This window comes from Sphaerodactylus townsendi, linkage group LG04 (genome assembly GCF_021028975.2).
Source record: "Sphaerodactylus townsendi isolate TG3544 linkage group LG04, MPM_Stown_v2.3, whole genome shotgun sequence".
Taxonomy (NCBI): Eukaryota; Metazoa; Chordata; class Lepidosauria; order Squamata; family Sphaerodactylidae; genus Sphaerodactylus; species Sphaerodactylus townsendi.
The window spans coordinates 44,731,171-44,743,822 of NC_059428.1; the positions used below are offsets into that span (position 1 = coordinate 44,731,171).

The 12,652-nt window shown below is 39.1% G+C and overlaps 1 protein-coding gene across 13 annotated transcripts in view; it reads left to right on the forward strand.

Annotated features, from left to right (window-relative positions):
* BBX (BBX high mobility group box domain containing) overlaps positions 1–12,652 on the forward strand; it is a 133,523-nt gene that overhangs the window by 34,206 nt on the left and 86,665 nt on the right. For 9 of the 13 annotated variants that reach the window (XM_048494806.1, XM_048494808.1, XM_048494809.1 and 6 more), the window contains one exon: positions 1,019–1,070. The exons of the other annotated variants lie outside the window; for them this stretch is intronic. In XM_048494806.1, the coding sequence (XP_048350763.1) occupies positions 1,068–1,070 (3 nt within the window). In that variant the 5' untranslated portion in view covers positions 1,019–1,067. The remainder of the gene's footprint in view (positions 1–1,018; positions 1,071–12,652) is intronic. 13 annotated transcript variants of the gene reach the window in all.

The following is a 12,652-nucleotide window of genomic DNA, read 5'->3' on the forward strand; positions in this document are numbered from 1 at the left end:
CAACTCTCAGAGGCAGCAGATCTGCTGCAGATCCAGCACAGCAGCCGGACATGGCCCACCCACCCTAGCAGAGGGGGGGGAGGGGTGGCATGCAAGGGAGGGGGCCCGGCATCTGGACATGGCCACCCACCCTAGCGGAGGGAGGGGGAAGGGTAGCATCCAAAGGAAGGGGAGGGAGGAGTGGCATGCAAGGTAAAGGGGCATTCCAGGGGTTGGAGCGACTTCTTCTCGACCCCTTTTGGGTCTGGAAACACCCCCATACGCTGGTGTAGACTAACAGCATCAAAAATGTAGGCACAGTGCTTAAAGATGCATAGAGTAGTTCCACAGAAGTTTGAGGGAGCATCCCTCTTTAAAGACAGTGAGCATATGCAGTGGAAGCTCTGTCCCTGGCCACATGCAATTATTCCCCCCCCCCCTTTAAGGTTGCGCTGGCTTTACCTTAAAATATATATTTTTTTCTGCTTTGTGTAAATTTTAACATAGATTTAACTTACTTTTTTCATTATTGCTTAAAAAAACTTTATTTGATTCAGGTTTTTTTTCTCTATTTGATTCAATTTGCTTCTTTATTGATTCATTTCTACTCCATCTTTCTCCCCAGTGGGCATCTGAAACAGTTTACATCATTTTGCTTGTCTGCATTTAATTCTTACAACAACCCTGTCAAGTAGGTTAGGTTGACTAGCCCAAGATTATCCAGCAAACTTCCATGGCCCAACTGAGTATTCAAACCTTGTTCTACCAGATACTAGTCCAACCACTGCACCATACTGGCTCTTTATGTAATGTAGTCCAGTCCTACTAATGTATGCTCAGAAAAAAGTCTTCCTCTTTTAAGGTGGGCTTGTTCTCAAGTAAGAGTATATGGAAGCATAGCGATAACCTGTATTTAGAAATAAATGTAATAGGTATGTTTAAAAAAGTAGTAGATTGGATTTTTCTTTTTAAAAAAAAGGGATTTCCATGAGCGAACAGACAGATTATTGACTTTTAAATATATTTTTGTAAATTTTAGGAGGCGGAATTAAGAATGGGTAGACAGGCTCTGCGAATCTGATGAGGTGATGGTAAGTGATAAAAGCTATATGGCAGCAAGGAATTGGTTGTATGTAATATTCAGTTGTGTAAGAAATATGGAAATCCTTTTATACTTATTAGCATGCCTGCGTTTCTGCCTTTGTATTTGGTTTCCTTCACCTCATGCTTGTTGCTTTTTTCTTCATTCCTGTTTCAACCCCACAGCTGCCAATTTATTTTCTGTCAGCTTCCCCATTTCACTGTTCATGAAAAGTAACAGATTAGCATCCCCAGGAGAAGTCAACCCTGTTAAAATCCTGAGGCAACCAGTTTTCACTGTCCCACTTTTGTTTTCAATAATGAAGCTGTTTAGTGTATTCTATAAATCTTGGGGAGAAACTTTTTCCCTCCCCCGTTATCGTTTCTTCTTGACTTTAAGAGCAAAATCCAGTTGTGGGGGCTGGAGGTGGTGCAGTGAAGGTAGGGCTGTTCCGCCTTCAAAGGGCTTCAGGTGGCACTGAAAGGGAAAACAGAAAACCGTCCCACCACTCAAATTGTCCCATAGATCAAACAGGCTTACGCTGCACTTTTGTGCAGCATAAGTCTACAGGTCAGAGATCTGGCATTCCTGGGCTGTAACATCAGTGAAAATCAACCAACATTTGTAACACCGCTGGGAATGTCCCAGCCCAACACTCTTTCCCCCATGTCAGAATCTGAGCGGCCCCAGTTTCCAGATTTCGACTCTGCAGAGATGTGGGACAGCTGGCCACCAGCTCCTTTGCTCCCTGCACAGGGTGGGTGTGGGTGTCCCTTGTCCTGGCAATGGGGGCAAATGCATTGTTGCAGCCCTCCACTGCTCCCTGTGAGCATTTCCCTCCCCATCTGAATTGGGCTGTAAGTTACAAAGTAATAATTTTCTATGATGGACATTTTGTACATGCTTCCCTGAAAACAGGCAGAATCAGACATATTCTTTCTGTATTGCTGCCCTCCCCACCTTGTGAAATAGCCTTCCTAAAGAGGTCAGGAATGCTCCCATACTCTCTGAAAGAGTGATATGACAGAATAGTTCAGGAAGGCACATTGTAAAGGGAAAGGGACTGTGGATTATATCACTGTGTATAAGACATATCAATTTGCTGCACATTTCCTTGTTGTACCATTTTTCTTCATTATGTCTACACTGTGTGTCATACCTGATATGCTGTTCTCATTCAGATCTCAGTAATCGTAGTCCTCATACATTGCTCATTTGATTTCTGCTCATATTGATTGTTATGACATGCCCTGTATGTATGAGATATCTTTTCATATGGGCTGTTATAAATTTACACTGTGGAATTTGCTTGGAGTCTCAGTGAGAAAGGCAGAACATAAATACAGGTGAATAAATACACACAGCTGGAGACTATAGGAATAGTCACATGTAGCATCTCAAACTGTGAGGAAAATGTTTTCTACTCTCGCTAGGATTTCTGGTAATATGCTGGTCCCCTCTTGGACCCGACAAAGAATATCTGCTTTACAGTAAGCCATCACTTAGTAAAAGGGCTTCAGAATTCCTCTATCAAATGTTTAGATGATATTTAGGTGTTCCTTTAATAAAGACTAACCTATTCGTTCATACTATGAGTGTAATGTGAAGTTCATTTCTACTGCAACCTACCCATTTCTCAGTGGTAGGTTGCAGTACTACAGTCAAAGCTCTGCACACAACTTGAGTTTGATCCTGGCAGAAGTCGGTTTCAGGTTTCTGGCTCAAGGTTGACTCAGCCTTCCATCCTTCCGAGGTCAGTAAAATGAGTATCCAACTTTCTGAGGACAAAGTATACTTGGGGAAGTATACTTTCTGGGGGTAAAGTATACTTGGCTGGGAAAGGCAATGACAAAACACCCCATAAACACAGTCTACTTAGTAAACATTGTGATGTGAGGGTCAGTAATGACCCGACTAACTTTACCTTTAATATGTAATTAACTGTAAGGTTAAAATATTTATTATGCATGGACTTGCCAGTGGATACTTGTCTCTTTAGTCACATTCTATGTTTTGCTCCCCATCCCCATCCCATGTGCTATTTCAGGGCTGTTCTTTGTTTATATGAATAAATATTTAGATAAACATGAAACTTATAAATGCATGTACAGGGACTCTTGTGGTAAAGAAATACCACTCTTGGTCTTTCTTCCCTTGCTAGTTTCTGCTTCTCATGCCACTAGTTATCATGCCACTTCTCTTGCTTCCATTTCCCTCACGGCCTTTGGCTGTGCTGTCGCTCCCTGCTTTCTAGCTGTGTTGATTCCACTTTTGTCCTCTCCCTGCCCCATTCATCTCTGCTACCTTCCCTTTTGCTGCATGTCACATTTTCCCCTCTTGATACCTCATTTTGCTCCCCCTGATTCTTGCTTCTCTCCCTACAGCTCACTGAAATGTCAGGTGCTCTTTTGGGCTGCTATGGCAACCCAAAATGCTATAGGAATTTGGCTTTTTCTGCAAAGCCTGTGCATGCTTTTATCTGTTGAGTTTTTTCTTAACCTCAGATTTGATTTTTGAAAATCATATTTTTCTGAAAATCTAGAGGTTTCGTTGGTTTATATACCATAACCAAGCCAGGATTGGCCCTGCTGTGTAGATTGTTTTGATCCCATGGTTAATATGTGTCATTATTTATATTCAGAACAGTTTTATTAAGTCCAACCGTTGATCTACCAAAGTTAGTATTGCCTACCCTGACTGGTAGTGGTTCTTCCATGTCTCAGACAGAGGTTTTCCCAGAGGTGGGATCCAACCAGTTTTTACCACTTCTCTAGAAGTGGTTACTAATTTTTTCTGAGTGCCGAGAAGGGGTTACTAAAGCAACCTCTCTGCCCAATAGGGACTGGAAGTGCATGTGTGCACCAGCGCCACTGTTTGAATCCCACCACCATCGGAACCTGTTATTAAAATTTTTGGATCCCACCACTGGGTTTCCCCCCTCACCTGATCATTTTTAACTGAAGATGCCAGGGATTGAAGATGGGATCTTCTACTTTAAACTCAGGTGCTTAATTACTAAATCACACCCCCACTCCTGAAGAAGAATAAGCTTCTTCCCATTTGCTAGTATCATAGAGAATATCAAATACTCGAGTTTTCTATATCTCAAATAGCAAAGTTGGCCCAGAATACTGAACATACTTATTTAAGTACGTTAATTTAAACATTAACACACTAGTGGGCCCTTAACTTCATAAATCTAACTTGTAAATGCTGCTGAATTTTCCGCAGCTGTTCTTCAAAGGACCTATCAATTTTACTATTGGCTGCATGAATCAGACAAGAGCAAGGCTTCTTAAACCTCCATAAGTTCCAGTGCAATATTCCTTCTGCACCCTCATGCACATCAGCCAGACCCAACCAGAGCAATGTATGAAATAAAACTACATGGATTGCCCAGCAATATGGATTCTCTCCATTAGCTCCTGGAATGTTGTCTTTTTTGTTGCTTCTCCTCTCCTGTTTGGTGACCCTGAGCAAGAAGGTATAAATGGTAGCTATGATTAGGCAGCAATTCTTGGATGAGTAAGGTGGATTCCACACAGCTTAAATATAACGTCTTTAGGACTTTATAAAAAGATCTGTTTGGGCATTTTGTGTTGCCACAGCATGGGAGAAAACAAGTGTTGACAGCCAAAATTGATCTTTTCCCCCCATCTGCTGCATGGAGCTCTTGTCAGTTTCAGTGTTTCACCCACCATTTTGTGTACTGCTGCAAAGGTACTCCAGCCTCCGCCATTTTGTGAAGATTTTCCATGGATATTTCCTCTGCTTGCAACCCATCCACGCATGATTTCTGTGTAAAAAGTAGATAAAGTTGTTTTGCCTAGTGATCCCACACACATGTCATTTCCCCTCTTTTTTTGGTTTTGAGGGTTATGTCTGCAAAGCTATGACGACACAAATATCACATATTTTGTCTTCTCTAATAATGACGTTGTAGCTTCACAGACATAACCCCACACCATCATCTGTTGCGGACCCCAGCACAGCTCTGGGGAGTAGGTGCTTTAGGGAGGTGTGACATGCTGGCATAAGATTGTGCTGCTCCCCCAAGCCCTTTTGGCCCCCTCCCTCTGGATGGAACTGTTAATTGTAATGTAACTGAAGAAAAAGCCCTCTGTGCTATTATAACACTGTACATTTTAAATAGGAATATACATTTAAATATTTTTATTTAATGTTACAAATAACTGATAGTACTGTGTTTTAACCCCGAAAATAAGACCTAGCATGATTTTTCGGTATTTTTAGAGGATGCTTGAAATATAAGTCCTACTCTAAAAATAAGCCCTAGTTACAGATTCCCTGGCACAGCCCCACCCTGTGTCCCTGCCACGCCCCCGCCTGCCCCTGGAACCCCATGCCCCCTGGGCGCTATGCCCCTGGGACGCAAAAAATAAGACATCCCCTGAAAATAAGCCCTAATGTATCTTTTGCAGCAAAAATGAATATAAGACCCTGTCTTATTTTTGGGGAAACACAGCAGTAATAGTGTAATTTTTTAAAAGGGAGTCATTCAACTACTGTCTTGAAGTTGTATCTGTAGTACAGTACAATTTCTGCTTTCAAGCCTGACTACTCCAGCAGATTTTACCCATGAAGTAAGGGTTGTTTTCGATAATCATTGTGGGAATGTTACATCTCTCTTTGGTGAGTCTATATGTAAATTGCTAACACAACCACGTGTATTTTTAGCTGTGAAGTCTTTCAAATAGAACTGTGAAGTCTTTATTTTAGAATATGAACATGTGAGGGAAATGGTTGTGTGATAAAATGTCTGTGTATCACGGCATGACACAAAAGTGGAGAAGATAAACATGTTATTCATCAGATTAAAATATAACTTTTATTTTATGTTTTCATAGTGGATTAAATTATTTATTTTCATATTTGCATAACCCTATAGGAAAATGTTAAAAATTAGAACCAAAGGAAATGAATATTTCCTTAACCATCTTGACTTTGTTTCTCTGGATTCATATTAATACATGTGTGATGAGGGCAGTTTTCCATTTTGTCCACAGTAAAACTTTACCTGATTATCCACAAATTAGTTATCATTTCTTTGATATTTATAGGAATGCAATTTGGATACTTCATGTCAGTGAGGCTCTCACAGTTCTGGTAAAGATATCCAATTACTTAAATGCAAGTAGGAAAGCCATTTATAGCTTAAAGTCGTGTGGAATGTGTGTGTGTGTGTTTGCCTGGAGTTATAAAAGTTTGTACTACAATGGCCCTCTTTTCCACCAGGTAACCTCTGACCTTTATGGTATGTAGTCAGCCAAGATGGCACTAGAGTCCTCCTAAGAAACATCACTAAGTAAAGCTGACCTCAGTGTTGAAACAGGTCAATTTTTTCTGTTTCAAAAATTATTTTTCCAGACTGAAGAAATATAGTACAAATTGTTCAGTTTATTCTTTCCTATGTATATCCTGGCCACTCCTCCCCATTGAAGTACAAATTGCAAAAAGAACTCAGATGTAATTAAATACAACTCATTGTTTTCAGAAATTGGTTTTGTGTTTTTAGTTCTGCAGTAACCTAGAGAAGTAGTTGAAGGGGGGAACAAAAATAAAATATATTCAATAGCTTCTTGATTTATATCAAGTATTTGAAATATTAAGTTTTTTTTTCAGTTTAGAAATGTTAACCCAATTACTAGATCAGAACTTTTTTTGGTTTACATTCTGCTTTTAACTGTAGGGTTTTATTCTTTCCTTTGCTTTGGCCAGTAATAGAACTAGTATAGCACCTATACATAATTTTGGATGGCTTGATTTTCTTGGCAGTACTCCATGTGATTTATTGCAGTTGCAGTTACTACTGTTTAGGCTGAAAACCCTATAATCTCCCTTAGAGAATTTTACTCTTGTTGAATTCTGTGGAACCTGCTTGTGAGTAAATGTGTACAGGATCAGATACTTTCACGATACTTTCAGCTCAGTAAATGAATCTATTAACCCAAGAAAATTTTATTTTAAGCCTTTTCAGATAATAAATTACATTGAATCCAGCCATTCTCAACTCTAAATGGTTTTGGATTGCAGTATACTACTCTTTGTATCATACTTTGGAAAAAAAGTAATATTCTCCATGCCAGAAAATGCCCTTTCTATGCCCTCTAATTTCTGTGGGGGGTTTTCCCGGGTATCTTGCACTGAATAGATCATGAAGCATCTCACTGAGGAATACATAAAGTCTTCTATTATCTCTATTTTGTTCCAAAAGAGCTGATCGTCAGCTTTATTGTCTGTTTTTCCTATATTTAACCGTAAAGAAAACTCCTGTGCAAATATCACATCTGCTTATTCAAACTTACGATTAGATTAATGCTTTCTAAAGTCTGTCCAGGGCTTACTTCCCCACCTTTCCTCACTTCGTTTGGATAAAATAGGCTGTAACACGTTGCTTAAAATAATTCCTTGTTATTTATTACCAAATTACAAAATATTGCTTATGCACAATAAATAGTCACAATTGCAAATACTACCTTTAACTCATTTTGTTAGTACAAATAAAGTTGTTGTAGATTTATGGAAGCCAAAATTATCAGTTCATTTTGTTGGAAAAGTAATTCAAAGTGATATTGCTAATGTCTGCCAGTCAGTGTCTGAGGATATGATTAAAGTTGCTAAACTGGAACTGTATGTGCACTAATAGGGAATTCTTCAGGGTAAGACTGATTATATTTCTGCAGGAAACTGATTTGAGCTGCCCAGCATCCCCACAATGCTCATGGTAGTTTCCAAAATCAGAGCAGGATTCCCTTGTTACCAGTATAAAAATACTTCTATAGAAAAACATATGTTTTTCTTCTAGGGATTCTTTCTGCTCCTCGCTTGTATGTAGTGGCTTGTGATCTGGGTTGGATCACGAAAAACCCTGGTTACAAAATCTGCTTGGCTAAAGAGGTCGATAATTAACTTTCTTATTGGGCTGTTGTAAGATAAAATGCCACTCTCTTCAGAATAACAGTGGGGTATAAACAGAGGTGAGATTCAGCAAGTTCGCACCACTTCGGCAGAACTGGTTGTTAAAATGGTGCTTGTAAACAACCAGTTCTTAAATTATTTGAATCCCACCACCAGAACCGGTTGTTAAATTATTTGAATCTCACCCCTGGGTATAAATATAATAAACAGCACTGAACCACAAGTGTGGAAATATGTGCCAGAGACTTAGCAATTTCAACTGAAGAAAGATAGTGATTTCAAACACTGTAGTTAGTGAACATTTTCATTTCACATACTGAAAAACTCCCTATTTATGGGGTAGTCATTCAGTATAAGACTTTCTGCAGCCAAACACTTCAAGGATTTGGCTAACTGTCCACCAGTTTTGTACAAGCACTACAATTGCTATGTGAAAGAATGGGACGGTTATTATTGTTTATATTAGCAATACTACTGGTATGCCAGTAATGCAGCACTGTCAGACTACATGGCCGGGGACAAACTATAGGCACCAAATCTTGTTCCTGTTGTTCAGTTTCTTGCTCCACCCCATTCTTTTGAATATTGCTGAGGTCACTTTCCTGTGTTTCATGAAAGCTGCTGTTGGAAGCTGATACTCTCAAAATTAGTTGCGTAGCTCTAGCAATAATTCTTTAGTGTTGAAAATCATTTTTCCACTGAGAAGCTGATGCAACAGGCTGGGGAAGCAGTTATCGTAATCACTTGTTAAGAAGGACTATTACTGTTACACATTGTGCCAGTTATTACAATCAAAGCTGTATATTCTGCACCAGAAATATTTCTGACTTCTGAAGCTGAAAGATTGACTGATTGAAGTTGGATTCAGACCACTTATAAAGTATCAACTTAGTAACAGGTGAATAATTAAGGATAGGAAGTCAGCAGTTTCTGGCTTCATACAACCTTCTTAAGTACTTTTAATATCCAACACTGCTGTTTTAAAACTCTGGCTAGTTCGTATTTTGCCACCACTTGCATTTAACATAGGATTTACTTGGATTTAACATAGGATTTGGGCTGCTGAGAGACAGCATAGGCCCGCAGAGATTATCTCTGGATCCCTTCCTACCGTTTTGACCCAATGCAAACGTTGTATGGACACAGTGTGACTTGCCTGGTTCCCCAGAGTAACCTGAGTTGTCCAAATCTTGTCTTCCTAGTTGGATTCCTCTCTCTCCTGGTCTTGGTGGCCCTGTTTTTTTGTTGGTTCCAGTTAATAATTATGTAGAACATTTTCACATTTTTTTTTATTCTATGGGGTTCTTCTTTTTGTTCAAATTAGCATCATACATCTGCCCTATGCATGTGCATTCACCAAGAGAATTGCAAGCTGCTTTTTAAACAAAGAGGAGTATAAAAAACAGTGTGGGTTGGAATAAAGGTTAACTGAGTGGTAGTGCATGTGCAGCTACCATATATACTCGTGTATAAATCGACCCGATTATAAGTTGAGACACCTGATTTTACCACAAAAAACTGGAAAAACGTATTGACTCGCGTATAAGTCGAGGGTGGGAAATGCAGCAGCTACTGGTAAATTTCAAAAATAAAAATAGATACCAATAAAATTACATTAATTGAGGCATCAGTAGGTTAAATGTTTTTGAATATTTATTTCAAAGAAAAACAGTAAACTAGCTCTGTAAGTGGAAAAGAGGGTCCACAAAAACAATATGGTCTCAACAATAACTTTAAAAGTACAAAAACCTTAGCTCAACCAGCAACCAAGCTAAAACACAAGAGTTAAAATCCTTCAAAACTGGATTTTTGGTCAGGGAAGGAATATTTATGTTAGCAGTACCAACATTTTAGAGTATTTTTAGGAATCCCTCCTGATGATACCACCCAGGTTTGGTGAAGTTTGGTTCAGGGGGTCCAAAGTTATGTAGCCTCATCTACTATTAGCTCCCTTTGAAACAACGGGGGATGGGGCATCCCCTTTGGGCATCCATAACTTTGGACCCCCTAAACCAAACATCACAAAACCTGGCTGGCATCAGCAAGAGATTATCCTGATGATATGACCCAGTTTTGGTGAAGTTTGGTTCAAGGGGGCCAAAGTTATGGACCCTCAAAATGTAGCTCCATCTACTATTAGCTCCCATTGGAAACAATGGGGGATGGGGGCACCCCATTTGGGGGTCCATAACCTTGGACCCCCTGAACCAAACTTTACCAAACTTGGGTGGTATCAGGAGAGTCTCTTGAAAAATCCCTGAAATTCTGGTGCCGCTAACCTAAAAACTGCACCCCCTGGCAACCGACAAAGTAAAAACCCAAAAATATTTTTTAAAATACACCTGAGTCGCGTATAAGTCGAGGGGGGCTTTTTCAACACAAAAAATGTGCTGAAAAATTTGACTTATATGCGAGTATATACGGTATTCCAGTAAACTTTCAGATCAAGGCCACAGGGTTTAAAGCTAATGTAGTTAATATTTTAAACATTTGTGGCTGAGAGCATAATCAGGCTTTTATCTAATTTATCTTTTGCCTTCTTTAGCAACTAATTAGGCAAAATATTTTGTTCGATTTTTTTCCCTTTCAGCCTCAGCTTCCAGTCTGCAGTGTGGGGACACCAATAGTGACCCTTAGTGAGAATGACCACTCATATTGTCATATAGTTAGTTAAATATTAAATATGATAGGTACATTCTAAGTATTACTACTGTGCAGTTTTTCCCAATAAGAATTGCGCAAGAGAATAAAGGAAAATCACAGAAAAGTTACTCAAAATAACTAGTATTTATTGGTAAAGAAGTGAAATAGTAAGCTGAAGTTAATTCTGAACTATATTTGAGTGTGTAATAAAGCTGATCTTAGAACAGTAAACTATTCAATTAAGTAGCTTAATTTATTTTAATTTATTTGATCAGAGTAATAAATTAGTAAAAAATCTCAGGACACCTTCTTGTCATTGTTTCCAATTTCAAAAGATACTGGCAAAAGTAGTAATTTTTATCTGCTTACATTTTTAGCGCAGAAATTTAGGGTACATCCTCTCAAATATAAAGTGGCTCAAATCCTGAATAGGCAGTCGTTAAACTTAAGCAAAGTAATTTTATAGCAGGAGAAATAAGTTTTGACAGACAGCTAGATAGATGCAATAGTCAAGAGTTCTTACCATCTATCTTTCACCCACTGGTCGTTCCCAGATAGGTAGAAAGGTTATCTGATCACTCTGAGGCTTTGCCTGTACTTAAATTTGGTTGAACTTCCCCTATTAATCTGATAATTCTTTTTAGTATGCAAGCAGTGAAAATACCATTTGAACATTAGTTTAAATTAGTACATTTCTCCTCATGATGTTCCAGCACTAATATCCAAGTTCTTACTCAAGGTCTTACATGCTCCTGCATCTTTATAAACAATCCACCTCCTTCAAAGTTACAATTTCCCAACAGGAACCAAAATGAGATAGTTTTTCACTCTTCTGTTTTTCATCTGTAGAACAGCAACCTTGTCTAGTAGGACAGAATGAGAGAGAGTAACTGGCCCAAGATCACCTAGCAAGCTTCCATTGCAGTGTGGGGATTTGAGTCCCCAGATCCTAGTCTAATATTAACCACTGCACTATCCTATTACTGCATTATTTTGAAATGTGATGTTAAAATTTATTTTTTTGCTTTTATTGTTGTATATTAGTTAAGGTTCTTTTTTTTGTGCAGCAGCTATCAAAGTGTGCAGCTCACATCTTCAAATTAGGCTGATCTAAACTCTCATTACATAGTGTTCTGTAGACAGCCACTACATGACTGGTATTCCACATCCAGGCAATGGCATCTGGACTCACTAATTACATGATTTGTCACAATTGCCTGAATATATCAATGTTTAGGTACAAAATACCTATTTCATCAGGCATGAACAGTGCATGTGTCTGTGAACTGCTGCTCTTCCTTTCCTAGACATTTTGCAAGTTGTACTCTTAAAATATGTATGACAGATCAATTTCTTTTCTTATGAAAGTTAAATGGGAACGGGGGCAGTTTTATACATGTACTTGTGTTAACATATAATGACGTATGCATGACTAAAAAAAGTTGGTATGAGGCAAGTGCAAAACCTATAGGTCTGAACTTGTCTGAGAATTAGAATTAGACACTAAGAAGCAGGGATCTATGGAATTCACCTGAAGGGGGATCACCCCCCCCCCAAATTTGGCAGTAGGTGTTCATGATCTCTTTCCTTATCTTCCTACAGTGCCTCTGCCTGCCTAGTTCATGTGATAGTAGGGACAAGGTGGCAGCAGCTACTCAGGCCTGCCCCATCACTTCCTTTCCTGTCTACCTCATATGGTGTCAGTGGTAGCACGCAGTGTCCTCCTCCCCGCCCTCCGTACCACCCACTTACCTGCCCTCTCACCAGAAACATTACTGCTTGCCTTGCTCAGATGGTGGCAGTTCCCGTCAAAATTATAGCTGAGATTTTGCATCATAGCATCACAAAATCTAAGTTGAAAAAATTAAATTTTAGTTTGTTCCTGTTGTTGTATTTTTTTTCAGCCGGGGGGGGGGGGGAGAGTGCCCTCTATCTGTACCCGGCTCAGTTCTCTGGATTTTTTTGATCCACATGAGAATCTTATTCAGAATTAGTTACATGATATTTATA